Source organism: Charadrius vociferus, unplaced genomic scaffold, assembly GCF_000708025.1.
Source record: "Charadrius vociferus isolate BGI_N301 unplaced genomic scaffold, ASM70802v2 scaffold103, whole genome shotgun sequence".
NCBI lineage: Eukaryota > Metazoa > Chordata > Aves > Charadriiformes > Charadriidae > Charadrius > Charadrius vociferus.
The window spans coordinates 5,463,705-5,486,287 of NW_009648061.1; the positions used below are offsets into that span (position 1 = coordinate 5,463,705).

General features: G+C 38.6%; 1 protein-coding gene across 1 annotated transcript in view; it reads right to left on the bottom strand.

Moving 5' to 3' along the window:
- Nucleotides 1–22,583, bottom strand: part of PAPD7 (PAP associated domain containing 7) — a 61,035-nt gene that overhangs the window by 20,220 nt on the left and 18,232 nt on the right. Inside the window, exons 4-10 of the mRNA XM_009883760.1 lie at nt 22,056–22,176; nt 20,365–20,472; nt 19,526–19,654; nt 18,214–18,427; nt 11,487–11,613; nt 3,325–3,425; nt 2,889–3,061 (exon numbers count right to left, since the gene is read on the bottom strand). Of these exons, the coding sequence (XP_009882062.1) occupies nt 2,889–3,061; nt 3,325–3,425; nt 11,487–11,613; nt 18,214–18,427; nt 19,526–19,654; nt 20,365–20,472; nt 22,056–22,176 (973 nt within the window). The remainder of the gene's footprint in view (nt 1–2,888; nt 3,062–3,324; nt 3,426–11,486; nt 11,614–18,213; nt 18,428–19,525; nt 19,655–20,364; nt 20,473–22,055; nt 22,177–22,583) is intronic.

A 22,583-nucleotide genomic window follows, 5' to 3' on the forward strand; every position in this document is an offset into this window, starting at 1 on the left:
AGGAATGCAAAGAACTCAGGGTAGTAACTTTAAGCTCTTATATCCCAGACTTCCATTTTTTTCTGAGTATGTACAAAAGTTGAGAGGCTGAATTCTAAATGTTAGCTCTGGTTTATGCCATTCCGGTCTCCAGAAAAACCTGCGCCTTTTTATTGTTCTATTCTGACACATGTTATTCTGCTTCTGGAACAATCTATAACCTCTGCTATCTCTGAAGTGCCCATAAGTCCAAGACACCAGGGGCTTTGTCTATTCAGCTGCTGAGCCGTATTTACAGAATAAGGCAAAAATTTGCAATGCTGCCAGAACTTCAAGGAAGCAAATCTCTAAAAACCATACAGCATGCTGTATTACAACCAACTAAACTAACTACTGTTACAACCAACTATTAAACTATAGGGTTTAACAAAAATTCTAGGATCCCTATAACCAATACTGCACTGCTTTGACAATGCTTGCATTCTTTATACTACCAATATTGCTTCTAGGACATATTGACAAACACACACAAGGCCTCCAGATTTATGGCTGGTGTACAGTGATGTGATGTCAGAATATAACTACCTCTGTGCTAGAGTGGACAGATGGAATATTTAACCTTCAGTAGAAGCTGGAGTTGAGAGGGGCAGTATGACCAAGTAAGGTCACAATTTGCCAAGACTATTTTTCTTCCTCAACATATGTAAGTTGACTTCTATCATATTGGCAGGCAGATCTCAGAAAAGTCAAGGTGCAGCTGATCACTATTACTGGTAAACTGGAAAGCAAATACACTACCAAGTCCTTTTAATTTGACAGCTAGGAACTTGTAGTTGATACACAGCAAAAGATATTCTGCAGTCATGCAAAATACATCTCCAGAAACACTGTCTTAACACAGACCTTGTGCTTAAGGTCAACAATGGCATAACAGGGATAAATATTTTGCTATTAAAATAAAACTACAATTATTGGGAAGAGATCAGCAAACTGTCAATCTAGGATCTCCCCATCTCCTGCATTTTCTTTATAATCTGTATCTTGCTTTCAGTCTGCAGTATCAGAGAAATTCAGAAAGTTTAACTTTAAATGAATACAGAATCATTCCTGAAGAACAATCCTTCCTGAAGAACAATCCTTCCACAAGATCAGAGCTACCACTACATATAACTCCACAGTGATGAAATGCACTGTGTTCATAACCCCTTGTTCTGAAGCTGGTACCCAAGTTCACTCCATCATACCTATTTGCAGCGCACCAGAAGTTTTGGCACAAATAACAGTTGTCACACATGCTACACGTTCCTTTGCTGGAACCTGGGCATAGTATTATGCCAGATCACGCCACGGATGGCCTCTTCGACTCCAGCAGAATAGGCTTCTCCTCCTGAGTCAGGTACAGCTCAGGACTTGCTCATCCTCACGTATCCAAGCGTGAGTAGGATAAACTCATCAGTTATTTGTTAGAAACCTGCCATTTCATTCCAAATTAAGGTAACACACTGACAGTCTACTAAGTACATAATACCAATAAATGACCAGGGCTTCAGCTAGGGTCTGTCACAAGCACGTGGGCATAAGGCACTTTGTTAAAAAGGGCAGCATTTCCATTTACTGTGTGGATGCCCAAATTGATTGCAGGTCATTCTTGTTGAGAGCTTCCTTTTCACTTTTCATTTTTCATTAATTTCTCTGGCATCAGGCAATGAAGTTTCATCTTCAATGTCAGGCAAGAAGGGACTAAGGGGAGGTCATAACCACTCACCACCCCATTACATTGAGAGTGCATAATATTAAGCAAATAGTTGCATTTTCTCATAAAACTTATTACAGTAATATCTTTCTCACTGGCATACTCAAACCAGGAGCATGGCTAGTAGTATCACTGGGAAGCATCATGCTGTTCTTTTTCCGTTAGCCAGATGGTGCAACTAAAGCATTTACCATATTTACTGGAGGTGAAGACAATTCAACAAAGAAAATTCAGTAAAGTACAGAAAGTAACCAGAACATGTAAAGAATGCATTTGTCCCTCAAAAGTTATTAAATTTTTATTGAATACAATTCCCAACTTTTAATTCCATATTTGACTAGTTTTTGAAAGCAGTCAAAAAACAGGTACTTTGACCTCTCTCAGCATCATCCAGTTATTCACTATTGTAGTTAACTGGATATTACATCTTGTTCCACTCAGTACCTCTACCTAGCACAGAATGCTTCAGCAGATTTATAATAAGCACCTCATGCCATGCAATGCAATTTTGTGCTTTATAATCTGCACTACCCAATTCCATGCTAATTTAACTCCCTATTGAAACAAAAACACCTTACAGAATCTTAAGAGTCTGGAAACACACGTAAAGAGACTATAGCCTTTAACTTCCAGGAAGTTATAATAAAGTCCAGCAATTACTTTCAAATTGCACTTTCAAACAAGGAAGCTGACAGCAAGACTTTGCATACGAGGGCACCATTACCTTGAACTGTCTGCTTAGCTGAAAATAGTGAAGAATATTATTCACCTTCACAGGACAGCATGGTCTTCATGTTCAATTTGGGGTACGGGGAAAAAGGACCAGAATTTGACAATGGGAGATTGATGGGAAGATTTATGAAGATATATTTCTAGTCTTCTACTTAATTAGCTACTGTTAACTTGGGGGTTTATATTTTATTACATCTATCCATTATCACAAAGAGTACTGAAGATTTACGATGGAATTAAGACCCACCTAATTTAATGAAAAAATATTTGATTTCAGTAATTTTTCCAAGCAGGGGAAGCTATTAATTTACCATAGTAGCTTAGGGATAGTATCACATTAATGGCTGTTGTATCAGTTGAGACTTTGAAGAGTATCATAAACTCTGTTTCTTATTAGTTTATCCCATTAAAAGAAAAAGCTTACAATGTCACTGCCGGAGAGTGATGATACAGAAGAGGCAGATGAGCCAGAGGATAACTGTTGTGTACTAGCCAATGACAAAGCCAAGCGTTGGTTGTAAGATGGTTCAGAGTCTCTGTTCTGTTGCTGTTCTCCATTGCACGGAGCTATCTGGTCTCTTATTTTCAACCTATTGTCTGTTAACAGAAAACATAAGTATCATTTAAGAGCACAGAATACAAACATGAGGGCCTTGAAGTCTAGGAAGAGCTGCAGTTTAACAAGCTAACTGAAAAATAGGCTCAGAGAAAACTACTCTTAGTTTAGGAAGTTACAAATTCCTTTTATTTTTTCCTACATACCTGAAAGTGTTTTATTTCAAGGCGTAAGTATTTTGAATTATATCAAACTCAAGAAAAAAAAAATTTAAGTTGGTTTCAAAGATTCTTGCTATACCTACCAAGTTCAGGTGATAGATTAATTTTGCTCCCCCACTTCTTTTTAATCCAGGCCCTGTAGTCAATCACTTCTTGGGTCACTTTGATGATTCTACCTAATGTGCTAAAAAAAGTTTTCAATTAAGCATTAAACAAAGACTGTTGATTACATATTTGCAAGTATTTCAACAAGCAATCAAATTATGTTAGAAGTCAGTTTAAGATATTCCTACCCAAAGAATCCTTTTGAATTTTCATTTCCTTAAGGCACCATTTAATCCACTGCAGCATAATAATTTTTAAACTAGTATATTATTTATCTTCTACCATACTAACATGCAAACACTGACACATAAGTAAGATTTTTATTCTATATTTCTTAATGGAGTGTATCTTGATTTTCAAGAACGTACATGCAGATACCAGTGTACTTGATAAAAGCAATCTACAGTTTCTTGCATTTCTCCATGCAGAAGATATTTTTTCCCCAGAATCTGGATTAGAACAGTTATGGGATGCACTGAAGACATTAATATCCCCAGCTGCCCTAGCTGACCTTCAGGCTGAAGACAGAGACCTTCACTAGTCCTTGCTTACAGATCTACAATACAACTTAAAAGGTCTAAGATTACCACAACGATAAAGGAAGTACCATGGATCATGAGGTAGTAGAAACAAGAAAGAGACTGGCTCCAAAACCAAAGTTAGAATTTAAGAAAATTCATAATAGTAACTGGTTCAGAGAAAAAGTCTACCCGGTCCTGCTGAACAGTGACCAGTTATCAACAAATACAAAGTAATATTTTTCCAACATACCTTCCCAACATTCAGCTATTTGAATTGTACTTCTTGAGCAGGAGTTGTGTCCTTGTTCGAGAGCTAAACTTTCAAGCTTTCCTTTCATCAGGGACTAGTGGCTGAAACACTAACTATAAACTCCACGCTCAAGGTAAATGAAGGACTGACTATTGTACAAAAATGGGCTGTGAAAAGTTACCATCTTGGAGAAGGCAATGTTATTTTAGTTTTGAAAATCTTCGATGGTTACAATAAAGCTTAAGGTACATCATACCTGTACTGGAATTTTCTTTTGGTTTAGGTGTATAACGGGAAGGGAGGACATACATAGCCTAAATGTATTTAGAATACCTTTATTAGGTCATTTTTTTTAGTAACACTTTAAAAAGGAGCAATAATTCTCCTACTGGCTTAGGGATTACTGTATCATGCAAGACCAAATACCACATGTTCCATGTTTAGTCTTCCAACTTCAAAGACATATCAGTGTGTTGGTACTGAAAAAAGCAGTTCAGCAATTTAAGCAAACGTTGAACCAAATATCATTTAAGTTACAAATCCAATAGCTGTAGAAGAGCATCACGGAAAGAATGAATGTCATCCACCACTCTATTTATGTAAGATAGATAAAATGATGCATGTTGGAAAATAAAATCTTGAATTTTACATGCAGAATTAAAGGCACAATTGTCACCACTCAGCAACTGAAGATCTGGGTTATAATAGGTAATTCTTTGGAAACCACGGTTCAATAGCTAAGTAGAGCACATTAAGAAAGGAACAAATAAAACAGAGGATAGTATTTTGTCAATGTACACTCCCATGACATAACAGCATTTTAAATACTCAATGTAGTTCTGGTTTCTCAATCTCAAAAAGGAAGTTAAGCCATAAGAGACAGAATGAAGACAGGGATGACCAATACTGCAGAGAATCAGCTGTGGCCCTGACATTGCAGTTCCCAAGACAACAATGCCAGTATGGGACTCCAACATACCCATACTGGATCTCTTCAGCACAGGGACAGAGAAGGAAATCTCACAGCTAAAAAGTTTCATCTGAGAATGCCTTCAGAAAGATCTGAGCTTTTATTCCAGGATGATGTATGAATTTCACAGCTACCACCAGCTACAGTCTTAGAACCAGAAAATGAACATGGCCTGAATAGCTCAAGCTCTTATGGAAGAGGTTGTCAAGTCACACAGAATCTTCAGAGTTGGAAGGGACCTCTAGAGATCATCTAGTCCAACTCCCCTGCTAAAGCAGGATTGCCCAGAGCACATTACTCAGGACTGCATCCAGGCAGGTTTTGAAAATCTCAAGAGGAGACTCCACAACCTCCCTGGGCAGCCTGTGCCAGTGCTCTGTCATCCGAACCATAAAGAAGTCTTTCTGTGTATTGGAATGGAACTTCCTATGTTCCAACTTGTGCCCATTGCCCCTCATCCTGTCACTGGGAACCACTGAAAACAGTCTGGCTCCATCCTCCTTCAACCCACCCTTTAGATACTTGTATGCCAAGTCTGAAGCTTCCTGCAGTACTTTCCCTAGAAGCAAATCAATAGTCATGCCTTCAGATCCAGAAGGAAAATGAATTACATAAGATGGCACTTTTATCAGCCTGGGTGACTGATGTACCAAAAATGCCTGTTATCAAATAGATGTAAAGGGTGAAACTACTGCTACACCAACAATTATGGCAGAGTTGTGCATACGGAACCTGGGAATCTCTTCTGTCACTAGCTCCTTTCACAGAGAATAGTGATCAAAGCCCCAAATTCTCATGTTTGGTAGAAAGGTAGAAAAAAATAAATTCATTAAGTTATCAGGTCAGGAGTCAAAAGGCAGACCATGCTACATTGTTTGTACACCAAAAATTGAAAACATTCACTATGAGACATCAGAAACTGAAAGGTGATTAAGGCTATACTGCCGTACAATCAATACAGCTGCAAAGAAAGAGGAAGCAGGTATGATCAAACTAAACACTGTTTTCAATGAACACCATTTCATATGTATGGGACTTAAGCACATCCATAGGGTCAGAGAACAATTTTCTAACATAAACATTTTAAAATTGTGCTCATATCTGTTTTCAACACTGAAAATGCTCAGGAACAAAACAAAACCTATTACTCTGCCCCGCCTTTACCATGAGGAAATTCCACGCTTTTGGGCTTATTTTTTTGGCTGAGGCCAGAATTTCTACTGATATGAGATTCTCCCACAATTCTTCAAAGATGCTTGTTTGGAAAACATAGAAAAAACAGTTAACTGGTTGATAAAATTAGACAGCTCTCCTATGAAAGATGTCCCTTTAAGGTTTTTCTCTTAATATTATCATATAGTAAAACCAGGAATAAGCTATTTACGTATCTAGTTTATTTTATGATAAGAGCTTAGATGCTCCTTTTTACACACTGCAAGCCCTCAGTTCACAGGGACACTTTCTAGCTGTCATTACAGCACAACTATGGTGCAAATAAATCTTAAGATCACTCTTAAAATGCTCAGATTGCTGACATAAGATTCAACAAAATGAAATGTCTAAATCTCCAGCCAAGCTCCACATGAACAAGTGAGTACCAGAGCAGGAAAAGAACATCAAGTCTGTGAAAGAACAGTCAAAATAACTGTTCAGTAGGCCTCAACAGACCTTATGAATAACCCCTGCGATATTAAAAGGGCAATATAATCTAAATGCAGACTCAGGAGCACCTGAGAAAGATCTGCCTGGATAAAAAAAAAAAAAGAGAAACTCTAAAACCTTTACCCAGACAAATACTCTGTGCAGGAAAAGCTGATATTGCCGATACCTCTTAAGAGACAGCATTAGTGACAGCCACCCATCACTCAAGATGTGAAGCAAAGGAAGGACTGATTCAGACAGCACATTTCTGCTTTTTGTGTCAGCAGAGCTAGCAGGCAAATTTAACATTCCCTTTGACAGCTCCCAGAGCTCCCAGGGCTATCTTGGCCAACGAGGAGCAACCCAAACCTATCATACAGACCTCAGCAGTTAGATCAGTTGAACTGTACACTAGGAAGAGACCAAACAGCTTTCAACCACAGAGATGGAAAAAATCACTTAATACGTGGCCCGGACTATTGTTGTTTTGAAGATTATCACCTGTAAATGACAACTCCAGACATGCAGTAGCAAAAACCCTGCCAAGGCTTCCTCAAACTCTGAACTCCGCCCTGTTCACATGACAGTCCCTTTCCCTCATTCACTTGCACCATGTCTGGCACCAATAAGGAGGAATCTGTTACCAATCTGCAACTCCAGGAACTGAAGAAAGGTTTCAAAAGTCTTAGTTATACTGGAAGGGCACATCACAGCAGAACCAGTCTTCCATTCCTCATTTCATATGACCTCGTCTGCCTCCCAAATGTGGCTATGCTGCTGTTTAGAGATGCAGTCTGAGCACACATTCGTATCTGAACCATGCAACAGGCCAACATGTAAGACAACATCCTGAACTACAGACACATATTAGCCTAAGGATGCATCTTCGTCACATCCAGATCAGCATAACTTATTGCTGTCAAATGGTACAATACCACGCTCTCCATCTTTCCCCCAAACATGAACTCCTGCTGCTTCTCTTGCTTTTGATCTGCCCATCACACAGCCACAAGCTGGATCAGCTTCTTGATATGACAGAAGTGTTGATGTATTTGTGCAGTCAGACCAGAGAGCTCATCTGACTCACCTTCTGACCACAGGATTGCTAGATCTGATCCAAGGCAAGAGTCAGGAACATACAGATTAAGAAGGAAGACAAAGGGCAGCTGACAGGAGATAGCCACAGATAGTTAGGCAAGGTATAAAGTGAAACTGCATCTTAACATAGAGGCCATGGACAGGGTAGTAACAGATAGTCCAATATTTCAAAGAATATGAATCAATGAGCAAGAGCTTGTTGCCAAACATCTGCTAAGGTTTCCTGTGGTTTATCAAGAAACAGAATAAAAGTGGGAAAATGGCCACTAACTTGAAACTTTGTGTCCAAAGAAAAGCAAGGAAGCTGGTGAAGGGTCTAGAGAACAAGTCCTCTGAGGAACAGCCGACAGAACTGGGGTCGCTTAGCCTAGAGAAAAGAAGACTCAGGGAAAACCTTATCACTCTCTACAACCACCTGAAAGGAGGTTGCAGGGAGGTGGGGATTGGTCTCTTCTCCCAAGTAAGTGATAGAAAATGGAGTCAAGTTGGGCCAGGGGAGGTTTAGATTGGATATTAGGAAAAATTTCTTCACCGAAAGGGTTGTCAAGCATTGCAACAGGCTGCCCAGGGAAGTGGGGCAGTTGCCATCCCTGGAGATATTTAAAAGATGTGTCGATGTGGCACTTCGGAACATGGTTTAGTGGTGGACTTGGCAGTGCCAGGTTAACAACTGGACTTGATGACCTTAAAGGTCTTTTCCAACCTAAATGATTCTATGAAAATATCACTCCTTAATGACTTTAGTTAGCTTAAGATGACACACACTTCTCTAGAGACAGGCTATGGCCAAGGACCATACTAAAGCTGTTCAAAGCACATAATGACACTGACCTTTAAGCAGGAGCTATCTATCCTGTCCATAACTTTACATCTAGACTCACATCCCCATGGTGCCAAATAGTAAGAAATCAATCATGATTTTCAATCACCTTGGCTGAATTCACAACACCAAACTTGACCTTGCATACAAATTCTACAGATTCAAAATGGATTGGTCTCTTCATTTTCCTACTAGGAAAACCACTCCTTCCAAGATGATTGGAATCTGTTTGCTCTAACAAAATCTACTGAACTGTCTGTCAACCTCTCCTGAGCTGTTCTTGAAAGAGGATGTGTGAGATAGACTGGTTAAGGTAACTTCTGTAGCTGTAGGAATTACATTCAGGACTCAGCTGATTACTGTTTCCTTTCAGACAAAAGACAGCTTTCAACACCCACTAGCTTCCAGATGTTATATTTGGAAGCTTGAATGAAGATGCTGATAAGAGTGATTTGAATCTACCCCTTATTATTCTGTGGGACCTGTTACTACAGAACTCAGACAAGAAAAAGCCTATGCTGAAGGATCAAAATCTTACTCTTTTTCACACTGGGAATATCAGAAGCAGCAGCTGGCTAGAAAGCCTTAAATTAACTTAGGCTTCTGCTTCTTTGAATTGGACTGACCCTGAAAAAGAGCAGTAATGATGATCACCCAGAAAGATCTGAAATCTACCAAGATTATCTACAAAATAGGACTCTGCACACAGAAATTTTCCCTGAAAAGAGCTGATATGAATTCCAAGCCACCAGGTAGTTCCAGAGCAAACAGTTCCACTTAGGGGAAAGCTAGCCCCAGTTATGATAAAACTGAATAAATTCAAATCAGCCTGGGGAGTTCAGCCTCCTGCAAGTTCCTACCCTTTCAAGCGGTCTTCATTTAGTCTCTGTTGATCCTTCTAGCATAATGTCATGTAGCTAGTCACTGCTCATTGTTTACAGTTTAACCTACCACTAACAAGTCCAGAAAAGGGAAAAAATGGATCAGGACAAAGATCTGGATGGCTACGGCTTTAGGTCAGGTCACCAGAAAAGTCTTTATACAAAGCCTATACCACTCTGCCTAACAGGTGGAAGAAAGATCTGAAATCCACCTGGATTGCCAAGCTTTAACTAAAAACTGAGACTGAATGTGGACTGCTGTTGAGGTTCTGCAACAAACTTGCTACCAAACAGCTCATCACCCATCACCTTTGGCATTGACAAGACTGGTGCTGGGAGAACTTGCAAACAGGACTTTGCTGAATGCTGTTCCTCTTGTGACACCACTCTCTCTGACAGAATGGCAGCCACTGGCATGACGAGTTCTAAGACTCAGACATCACTGGCACAGACAGCCCAGAACCAGAAGAAAGATAGGTCGGATGTATGACATTTGAACACTGCCACTGGGACTTCTTCCAGGTCTGAAGTTGCAACAAAATTCAAACATTTTCCCAAATACAATAAGTGTATATGTGAAGCACACACATTGATGACATCTGAGGCTTCCATTAAATGCGTTTAAAAATACACTTTTTCATGTCTGTAAAATACAGGTACCATATAAGAGAATGAATATATCCTTTGGAGAACCACAAAGAAGTTAATGAAGGCCAGGACCCAAGACACAAGCAGAACTTCAGGAATCCCTGCGTGTTCTATCTACTTACATAAGAATGACACTTCCTTCAGCAACATGAATTGCCAGCCAGTACACATTTAGGATACACCTTTATCTTAAAACAGCAGTCTCAAATGTTAGTGTGTAACACTACATATCACTCACTTCCTCTATCTCCTTCACAGGCACAAGTGCAGCCTCAACCTTTGTGAATTTAATACCACAGAAAACCTAGAGATTCATGGGCACTATTAAAATACTGCCAGTTTTAAATCCACAAGTGAGAGACTGCATCCACTTTGTGGTAAACTTACTACAGGAGAACTATTTCACCTTCCAATGACATTAATGCTGAAGTTAACAGCTTGACTAGAATTTGGAATTGTATCTAGATGGCTGATGTGACTTGTAACAGCCATCTCTCCCTGCAATTAGCTGGGGAAGTCAAAGCCATTGGGATTCAAGGGAAGTCTCAGTGAAGGGCAGTCCTCTGATCTAGCTCCAGTTTGTACTGAGGGTTAGAATAACAGATGCTAGAGTAGAAACACGAATGAAAATACCACATGGCTGACATGCCTTCATTTTCTTTTCTCCTCCCCCTTTCAAAAAAAAAAAGAAAACTTGCAAAGGTGAGAGCTAAGAAAGTACTAGCTGTACAGTGTTTCCATGAGAAACATTAAGAACTGCATTAAAATGGCACATCTAGAATTATGCTACTTTGAAAGGCAGTTCTGACTTTACAGCCAAATTGAACAGATTCTTTTAACAGCTTAATTACATATTAAGCCTTTTAAAACAGCTTATGGGACCATGTCTTAAAGTACTAGGGAAATTTCTAGCCTTGTTGTCTAGTTTTGTGTCTAAACAAGCAATTTGATCACACACATTTCTTTCTACCATAGTACAGACATACATCATACCAAACATTAAACCAGCAGACCTTCCTTTGAAATACTTTAACCAGAGTATTTGAGGAAAGACCAATTATCTTCTGGGTCCCTTCCACACTAAGAGAACCTCACATTGGACTCATCCTGGGTTTTGTCACACTGTCTTCATTTCAGTGCAGCACATTGAGGTATTACACTCTCATACCGCTGGGCAGACAAAATTTCTGGGCAAATTTCAATATAGCCACAGTTAAACAATAAATAACAATATTCCTTTTATTGATTTAGACCCAAACATTCCTATTTGGTTACACAGACAAATGGATATTCAAAAAGTGGACTAATTACCTCTCAGAATCTCTATTTGGATATGATCTTGCAAGTGGTGATACTGCATGGCTAAGAACAATGTAGGCATAATCAAAAACTTGTTTCACTTGCATGGCACCGTAAGAACTTCTGCCAACGTCGTTTCCTGAAATAATGTGACAGTCATCAGATCATCTTTTTTTAAAATCAGTAACCAGAAAATCATTCATACTTAAAGCTCAGAAGGCTTAAATACAGCTTAACTCTGTTTGAACTGGTTAGCCCATCCTTCTCATATCAGGAACAACCAAGTATGCCTATCTCAATAAATGAAGCTAACCTTAGGAACAACACTTAATATTATGCATTCCATTTACCACTTAAAATACCTATGTACCAGCGCCTGAAAGAAACAGAACAGAGATCAGCTTAAAGCTCTTATATCTGCCTTTTAAGAGGGAACCTACCAAGTTTAAAGCATCATGTCTCACTTACCAGTAGAGTTTCTGCAGGCCAAATTCAGCTTAAAATTCCACTTGTGCAACCACATTATCTTCATAGGGCCAGGTATACTTACACCAACCCCTGCTTAATCTTATCAAACCTACAGATTAATAAACCAGCTCATACAGATTATTTGTCTCCACAGGATAAACCAGTTTGTCAAAATCTATCATAGAGGATTCCAGAAGCTTGTACAGCATTGTTTTTTGATCAAGTTAGTGGCACTTCTTGACTGCCCCTCTTTAAGCATGAGTGACACTTACAGAACTCCATCCAAATCCAGAGTCATGTGTGAGGAACTGCTGGAGTTAAGAACATGCTAAAGCTTCAGTATATCAGTGACAACGTACAAGCATTGGTCTCCCATTTGACACCTAGAAAGATCTTGCTCGTACTAGCAAGAATAAACATTTGGAGGTTCTTTGCAGATATATTTGGCACCAGACACCAAAGGTCCACTGTCACAGTTTAAGAAACACAAAGAAAACTTCCTTCAAATTGCATGTCTAAAATACAGACTAGATCTTGAGTGGGTAGAAAGCTGCTTACAGTAAAAAGTTCCCTCCTTCAGAATGATGCTTGAAATGCTGTGAGAACACTGGAAAGGGATGAACCACCAAACACATTTATTTTAAGCTTGAAAATCAGATCAGAGCCCATGAAGAGATTTTAATGAAAAATCTGCTTTGAAAATTGATAGGTATAGGACAGCATCTATCCTCTGGAGGACTGAATCCAATAAGGCTGAATTTTACTTTAGAGGAACCCTTCACTCACGGAAGTATTTTGTCTAGCAAGCCATTACAGACAAACATCCTAAGGTTTGCCACCCAAGTGAAAAAAAAAAAAAACAGCCTCAGCTTTACTACTTGACAACACATTTTAGTCCTTCAAGATTCTCCAGTCATAATGCTCATTTAACAGGAAATCATAATCAATGAAAACAGACTGGGAACATAAGAGCATTTTGGGAACACTGAATTTCTTCGTTAATTTATACAGTCAAAAAAAAGCTGATCAAGAAATACTTCCTGTTTACTGAAGCAACCAAGTAACTCATTCTGAATGCACTGCTGCAGTATCCAGCAGCTACTACACTCAAATCACAGAAGCCTCTCTAAATGACATATTTTCAATTGAAATTGGACTCTGTCCTTAAGTAGAAGCAGAGATCAATATGGGCCTAGGACAGAGAATCTGGGAAGAAACACATTGTAGTCAAGTTCAGAGCTGCACTACAAAGTAGCAGAGGACTTCACAAAAGACTTAGTCCAAAGGCAGCTGAATAGAGACCAAGGTACTTCAGTGGTCAAGAAATCAGAACACAAAAATGTTAATTCTACTAGAAGAACAAAGATTAATTTAGTACAGTTTTTTCCAGGGACAGAACACATTGTTGTATCCTACAACAATGCCACCTTCCACATAATGACATGCTAAACATATATACAAAAGAGAATTAAATTGAGAAGCAATACAGAAATGGAGTATATACAAGTGGCTAAACACACACAATTGCACCTACCACTAAATTAGAGTTCATCTGCAGTGGGACTTGATGATCTTAAGGGTCTTTTCCAACCTAAATGATTCTGTGATTCTATAAATTCACATAACAGGAATTAAGAATACACAATCTAATTGCATCAGTTTAGTCTAATCTGGTGCTAAACCAGCTACATTTGACATGCATCCTGCATGGAGCTACACCAAAACAAAGACACTGCTGCTAAACCATTGGTTAGACTTTTTGTCAGTTGTTGCCACCTCCACTGTCGTGCCAGCAAAAGAAACCATAAGCCTTCCCTAATCCACTTACGGCAAACTCAGGCAGTTTAGTTTAAACCACCAACGAAGTTGTGTATGAGTCTTGATTGAAGCAGATTTGAGAACAGAGGCAGGATAGCTCATGCCATAGCATGCCTAGGTTCCTGGATTGCCTCATTCTGCACCTGTAATTAGTTCATAAAAACGTCTGAATAAACAGTCTTATTCAATTATACAGTCTGCAGAGCTTCTGACTTGCACTGCAGCTGAAAAGCAGGTATGGAAGCCAAAGCTACTATGCAAGCTACTATGAACTGTACCAGTCAAGTCTGTATAGAGGTGGCCCTACCCAATCCAGTAAGCAGCATATTAAAGAAGCCAGAAGATCACATATTTGCACTTGTTGCTCTGTATACATTTTCTTCCAAGAGATCGTTCTCACTAGCAGATCACGTCTTGCATATCTGAGCATCCTTCTTTTGTCACAATCTACAGACTGATCAGTTAAAGCACGTAAGTCAAATGCTCTCACTCTTAAAAAAAAAAAATCATACTGACTTCAATCCCCAGAGGTACATTAGCAGATAACAATGGTGTGTGATTTCATGTATAATTCAATCCTCATTCTTTCTTACAAAGCCTTCATCCTTGAAGGAGCACATCTAGCATTTCCATCACTCGTTATCAGTATTACCACTCCTGTCAGGTGGCCTTCCATTACCTGAAGCAGTTTTAAGAACATGGCCTAGAAAGGTAAAGGTAAGACCATGAGCTAGGACTGAAGCAGATCCATTTATGTTAAGCTATTACCTAATAAGTACCTTTTTGCAACATTCAGCATTAAAGGAGTTCTTTCAGATGCTAACTTCAATGTATTTGGTATTTTTATGAATGCATATATTTTATATACACACACATATATTTGCACATTCTAATGACAAACAGCTGATATTGAAAAACTGCAATGAATAACTCTGAGCAGCCACTAAGGCTAGAATAGACAATCTCATTAGTTGTTGCCAATCTCAAATCTAATTACTTTCTGTATTTGTGACCTATCAAGATACAGAAGCAAGTAACATGAAGCATAATTAGTCCTGCAAGTTAAAGAGGATCTTTTCAAAGAAAATACACTGAATTTAGGGTTTAGAACTTTTGTTAGAGCCCATAGCAATTCAGAATGAAGAACAACCTTTTTCATGAAGAAAGCAGTACAGGTGGAACTCCAAGTTTTGAACTGCAATTTAGCTACTCTTGCCCACTGCCAATCTGAACCAAGATCAAAAACATTCCTGTTCTGAGCATCAGAATTACTGAAGGACCTTGATAATCACCTGATTCACAACAGCATAGAATAATAAACTTCCCTAACAACCTGCTGAATAATGCCAAGATATTTTTTTTTTTAAACCACAGATTAAATTTGTCACCTGCAACCAGAGTCACGTCTTCCAAGACAGGATACTGCTAGACCAGCTCTGCACAAACCTCTTCATCTACCCTGCTCTAACACGTCCCTGTGAACAGACTTCTCAGTGGCTGGCTTTGCAGTTCTCCTAAAGGAATGTTTTCACTTTTTATGCATCAAAGAAAGGACAACTGCTTTGAGAAATTGAAATGGTGGCAGCTACAAGATGTTTATAGAAACTCCCTTCTTTGGATGATGCTAAGGGAAAGATTTTCGTCTCATTACCCTGTCCTAGGACACTAAATCAAGATGAAGAACCTTAGGCTACATATGAAGAGCAAGTATAAACTACTACTTTAAAATGCATCACCAGCTAGATTAGTCTGGCATCTCAAATCTGGATTTCAACATGCTTCCCACTTTAAGTGTAGATTCCTGACATCTTTGTTGGAATCTTGGTTTTGAAATCACAGAAATTATAACCCTCTAACACTCAATAATACGTCTTTGAGAATCTCAGAGGAAACCCTACAGCACACAGCAGAATCTCAGCAAAACCCACCATGACCAATACAACAGGTTAAAGCCCATTCCTTCCAAATCTAGGAATTAATAGAAGGTACAACTGACTTAACACTTCCTTCTGATGACATCATCTGTTAGCAGACATCACCATTTCACACTGTAGAAAAAACAGTTCCTCCAACTTAAAGGAACTAATCCCAATGAACTTAATCCTGCTCCCTACAAGACTGTCTAAAGCTATTCTTATGCGTTACACCTTTCAGCATCCTATGGCTGAACTAGTGCATACACTCATACATATGAGGGACCTTTACACTACTTGAGAAATTCAAACACTTTTTCATCCCTGTATTTTTTTTGTCTGATTTCTGGATTAAGAAGTCACCCTTTTGAAGCCTTCTTCCAAGGTTTAACCAGAACTTTACAGAAAGCTGTGATGAGGCTAAAAAAAGGTTGCAAAAAAAAGATTAAATACTTGTGCACAAAGTGCATAAACTGGTTTGAGGGAAAAACACTACAGCAGCTTATGCTAACCAAAGTCAAAAAACATCTGTGTCCACTCTTTACCAAAATACTTGTTCCCATCTCCTCCACAGTACTGGCACTGACCCTCATGGAGTTAGACACTGAGTAGATCTGACCACAAACTAATCAAGTAGAGATGACTTGTCAACTGGGCAAGGACCTGAACCCTTGGCAAAGTTTTTTTTGTACTGGGACACAAGTAGTAACAGAACTAAAGTAATTAACAGAATTCTAGACATTATCTACATACACTTGACAGGTACTTTTAGATACTGTAGGAATATATGATTAAGTTTAGATCTAAGGAGGCTGTATTTCTGAGATCCGATTCAAAGAGCTATCCTATATGTTCTATATAATTTTTCTCCTACTTCCATCAGGCAAGTTCTGAAGCTCTGTAGTAGCCGCCAGAAAATATCCCTATGGGAAATAGGGGTCAGTTAACTTCAAGTTATTGTCAGCTTTCATTTCCTTTGCCAAAACACTATCTCCTGTAAGAATTACATTATCTTAGCCCATAGAACTTCATCTAAAATTTAGCTCTTACCAACTCACTGATAGCATATAACTAGACAACTTTCTTCTAAATTATAGTTTTTCACTTCTGCAAGATTTATGCTAGAAGGAGCCATTCAGAGACCCTACTGGACTTGCAATTTATTCTTTTTATCTCCTCTGAAGAATCATCGAAGACAAGTTTAACTATTAGCAGTGATTAAAACATTGTGCAGCATACATAATTTCTTCTCTTTCAGTCCTCAACAGATAGGAAGGGAGAGAACCGGAGGAGAGTAAAGGTTTTTGACTCTAAAGAAATGTGGCTCATGCTGCTACTCAAACGGGTCTTCAAGCAAGTAAGCACACAGCTACTGAAGGAAATCTCAACACCACAATGAAAGTACTGCAAAATCACACCTATGCCTGGCGAAGTACAAGAGTCATGATGGACACAAACTCAAAAGCTACAAACATATCAGAGATGTGGTCAGACAAATGAGTATCTTAGTTTGCAACCTCTTCTAGAGAACTATGAACATCCAGCATACTGAGCATTTAGAAAGATGCCAGACTTCAGCTCCTGATCCATGGTATTTGCTTTAAAAGTGCTCTACATAAGCAGTCTACCCACAAGACGTGACAGTATGGAGTTTGAGTGCCAATTACATTCTAGAAATACTAATGCTTAAGTCCAAATTAACTTAAAATTGACTTATTTAAAAAGCTGGTTTGGAATTTCAGCTACTTGTGACAGTCTAAATAGAATCCAAACTGAGTACTAAAAAGCTGGAAATTTTTTTCAGGAGCTCAGCCAAAATTAATCTTGATTACTTTGAAGGTTACTGAATCAAAACCAAATCTTAAAGAAGAAAAAAAGATTAAGATGGTTACTTTCAAAAGTACGTGCAACTAGAACTGGCATTCTCTAAAGGTCCCTGTGCAGCACAGAAGCCAGTTATGCAAAGCAGGCTCTTCACACCAACATCATAATACAGCTGCTCCCTTGCTACACATTCATGGATATACACCCATGTTTCTGTGCAGTCTCTAGAGCACCACCCTGGAGAACAGGTACCTCATCTGGGGGGTTTCCTCCCCATATGGTATAATTTATCTGAAATATGGCACCACAGACTGTGGCGAGAAAAAGCTACACCTTCTATTTTCACCCTGTCATAACGAACAACAGAGAGCTATTCATATTGACAAACCCCATTCCAGGATTTCCTGGACCGCTTTCTTTTGTTGCCCCTCAGCACTGGCAGGAAATCTTATTATACACTCAACACAGTTCTGAATCTCCAATGCTTTACATACCTGCATTCTTTGCATGCAATCCAGTTTACTCAGGCTACGAACCTTGGGACACTTCAGGTCCTTATCCCTTATCCCATCTCCATAACTACCTCAACACCAGCAAAGTCTCTTCTCTGCGCAGCTTCTTAACTCATTTGACCGACTTTAGGGACTCTAATGTAAGCTGTGGGAGCACAAGTAGAGCCAGAGCTCTGGAATATTGCAAGAAGTGTACAATCTTACCAGGCAGGAGAGGATCTTCAATACATAGCATGGATGGTCTGTACCCATTAGTCATGACTTTCATGATTTCTTCTTTGGCAATATAGGCACCTCCATTTTTTATTCTAATACCAGTTTTCAAGTAGTTAAAATTCCTTCCATAGAGTTCAAAAAATTCTATCAGAAGCATTCCAAGGTTTTCATCAGCTCTTCTGGCATCAATTCTTGGATGCAGCTGTGACACAGAATGGTTTTTAATTATTAAAAATTAATGCTTTTCAGACCATAACAAAGCATAACAAAAAGCTCTCATTTAAACAGCTGAGCACAGTGCCTTTACACAAGTCTGAATTGAGTCCTTAATTCTTCATGTACTTAAACCACTTTCACACAACCAACAGGGGGCAGCACTTCAGCAGTATCTGGAAGCCAAAGAATTCCTTCTTCCCTCCTTTTCCAGCTATTTGCAGATTAGTCAATTCTTTTCCCTAAGCCAAAAGCAATAAAGAAGTACTGCATACTACATTACAGATGAGCAACTGGAGTAATACATGGTTTTTCAAAGAAAATCCATCAGTCTTAATGTTTTCAGAAATGGGAGAGAATCTGTTCACCCCAATTGAGATACAGTTCTTTTCTCAATCCCCCCATATCACATACAGTATGCATAATCTACAGCAGTATTTCAATGAGTCATTAACAGCAGCAGGATATGTAGGTTTTTCCATTATCACAGCTGCTGAGAGACATCTAACATATCTCATCACACTTGTACAAAGCTTACTGTCATGAAAATGCATTGGAAGAAGTTATAACTCATTAGCTATTTCATTAATTACCTACAATATCTGCCAGGTTTAGGTATGCCAAAACCTAACCAACATATAATTAAAAAACAACCTGACTGTTTGATTTTGTAACTTTAATAAACACTGAAATCAACTACTCTGCACATTCAGTATCAGTAGCCTAGGAAGCAACAGACTTAATCTGCTAGTATGCAGTTTTACAAAACACAAGAAAGATGATTCAGGTACCAGAATAGGCTGCCCAGGAAGGCAGCATAACTCACATCACAGGCCCCAGTACAAAAAGCAATGCACAGCCTCCATGCTGTTCACAAGGCTCCTGCTGCTGTTTCAGTTCACACAGCAAACAAGTTCTTAGAGGTTTGAGAGGCAGTCCATAGAAGCTGCCAATGATCAAACACATAGGGCCATAACCATAAAGCTGTGCATTGCTAGGCAAGTCTAAAGAAACAGCACCACAACAGGGCATAAGTACATAAACCAAAATACTTTAAAGAACGCAAACAAAAAAGGAACAGACTTACCTGCAGGAAACTAATTGCCATTAAAATTAGGCTGTAAGAGCTAATTCCACCAGTAAAAACTTCATTCAAGTCCCTCTGAAGAAGGAACTGTTTTAATACTAAAATCAAGTAAGGCAGCAAGGAATATTTCTGCAAAGCAAAATAAGTCTTATAAATGACAGTGTCAACATTCCAAAACAAAGAACGAACTACACAGTCTCAACACAAGAAGATTCATCTTCTAATACAAAAAAGTTATTCAGTAGTGTGCTATAAAGTGCTTCCACAGGAAGAATGGAAACATGCTTTGTTAATTCTAGAAACAGAGGAACAGACTTCAACTCTTATTTGATCAAACAGCTTACATATCAAATTTATTTCCTCCCCCTAAACAGGAAGATTTTTATATCCTTCTTTGAATGCCAGTGTCACTCACAATCAAAGCTTTCCATCTAAACAGTACTTTTACTGCAGAGCATAAAAGTAAACTTCATTTTAAGTATGTAGTTACAGAAGAGTTGTTTAGCAAGAAAGTATTCATAATCAAGCATCACTTAAGTTCAAGGTAAGCAAAACTTGAACTGATGTGCTTCAGAAGCAAAGTTTAGTACCTATCTGCAGATCTAGATATGATTGTAGAAGTCCTTTCAGTGTACAGGTTTATCCTCACAAACACCTAGCACTCAAAGGCAACACTGAATAGACACCAATAGAAAATAAATTAAAATATCCATGCTTAATTAACGAAAATAGTCTTCAGCAATAGATCTTCAGAAATCTTAAGCCATACTAAAAAAAAGTTCGCTAAACATCTAACACATCCTTGGTAAGTGTTATAATATTCATTATGTAGTTGATACCTTCATGTATTCCTTGATAAATCGAGCTGCCTTCACACCAGTTTCTACATTAAAACTGATGTCAACTTTCACTTCTGTCTCCTGGTCAGTAAGTTTTATTATTGGTACCTGAAAAGATTAAAACAAGGTTTTATGAAGCCCCAGAAATGCAACACTGGTGTTATTCTTATTCACACATGGGATACTCACACATGGATACTATCAGTCCAAATTAATGCAACTATCAAGACAGGAAAACGTGTTTTTGAGCAAAGGTAACCCCAACTTGACTGACAAGCAAACAGTTTTTAGTGAGATGATTAAAAACATGGGCAATGTCTGATCACATTAACATATGGTCACTCATGTACTGTCCCATAGCTATTAGACATCTGCCTTCGTAGCTGCAATATCACTGTTTTGTAAGACAACTAAATTTACTTAATTTAATGACTCACTGCTGTTAATAGGAGACATTCTACTCATAACCTGTGGGAACTGCATTCCTCTGACCCAGCACTGCACCATTCACTTGCTAAATTGAGAGAAGACTAGCCTAGCAGAAAAAATAAAGCACTGTCTGTTGGTTTATCAAGCTGAACTGGTTCACTGTAGAGTCAAATGAAAGCCAGAATGGATCAAAGCAAAGCAGGAGGAGCAGCCTTGCCTCTTCTGGCAGCAATAAATTATTACAGGACTACTGAATATGTAGTTCAGTCTCACACCACCACCTTGAAGGCAATATCCTACAAAATGGTCTTACAATCATAACTTAAACTTCAGCTAATAACATTTATTTTAAATTGAACTTCTTGTATGTTTAATCTGAAATAGAAAACAAAAAAGAGCAGAAGTATAGCATCATTCATACCAAAAGCAGAAGGTATAAAATAAGAACAGCTAGTAAAATTGAGAAGCCTAGCCTAGTGCCATTTTCCATCACTAACTGGTATCACCGATTGTGAAAATCCCACTCATTCTCAGGTAAACCAAAGATTACCAGAGTTACTGTTACAAACTGCTACTCCAACAGAAGCACCGGAATCTTCTGGACCTAAAAGTGTCACCCTATCTCAGAGAGCAGAAGACGCAATAGCTTGCTGATAGAAGCTTGGAATACTCTGCTCCTGGAGAAAACACCACTTGCTCAGTAACATAAAATTCTCTTAGTATATTCAATGTGATCCATTAGGCTTACAAGACAGATGCAAGAGATACTACATATCAGTTTCACAAATGAAATAAAGCTCTTAAGTAGCATATTTTGGAGGCGAAAAACAAATGTCAGGTTTGGAACACTTCACTATGTCATCAGAAACAAGACAACCTGAAAAATCAGGGTTTCAAGCTAGACAGTTCTAGTTACTGGCCTCTGGCTAAACAAAGTCCTCTCGAAGGTCAGTGGAAAAACATTATACAAATAGTTAACTTATTTTACTAGATATTTTGCAAATACTGACTTTTAGATCTTTATTGACAATGCAAGCATAAAGTATCACCTACCAGCAAATACCATACACAGAATCACCATTGTCCATGTAAAACACTGAGTACTATTGCTAAGCACACACACATTCTACTAAAATATTGCACAGAGCAAAACACTGTGCTTAAGACATCATTTGCTTCATGAATTAAGAACAGTTTTTATCACCAATATCTTAAGGGGTCTAAAAGCTTTTCAGTTCAGTATTCCAAAGACTATTACTTACCGTAGCTTTATCAAGTACTTTAATGGAATACGGCTCAGCCACGTTGTGTTTTCTTAGTGCTTGCTCCAGCAGCTGTAAAGGGGGTCGCTCCCATTTCCCAAAAACAACTAGATCAATATCACTAGACAAAAAGAACACAGCTTTAGATCCATTAAGACCAAAGCATAATACTCCACCAAAAACACAGTGAAATTGGCATTCTACATATTAGAAGTCCTCCAGGGTGACTATTTTGCAACTTTTAATCTAGGTTCCCCAAAAGCTTACTTTAGCAACATTAAGTAAGAGATAGTCTGGTGCCCTTTAGGACCTAAAGTAGGATTCTAAAGTAGGATTCCTTCCAGTTCTCTGACAAGTTCTTTGAGCTCCTCCCCTTTTACCTTTATTGCTCCCTCCCCTGATTTCCACAGCCCAATCCCATCCCTCATCAACCCATGTTGACAGGCATGTTAATAGTCCAAACAATTTTTATCAGCAACTGTTATTCATTGAAATGAATTTCCAGTGCTTTCCTACTGAAAAATTAGT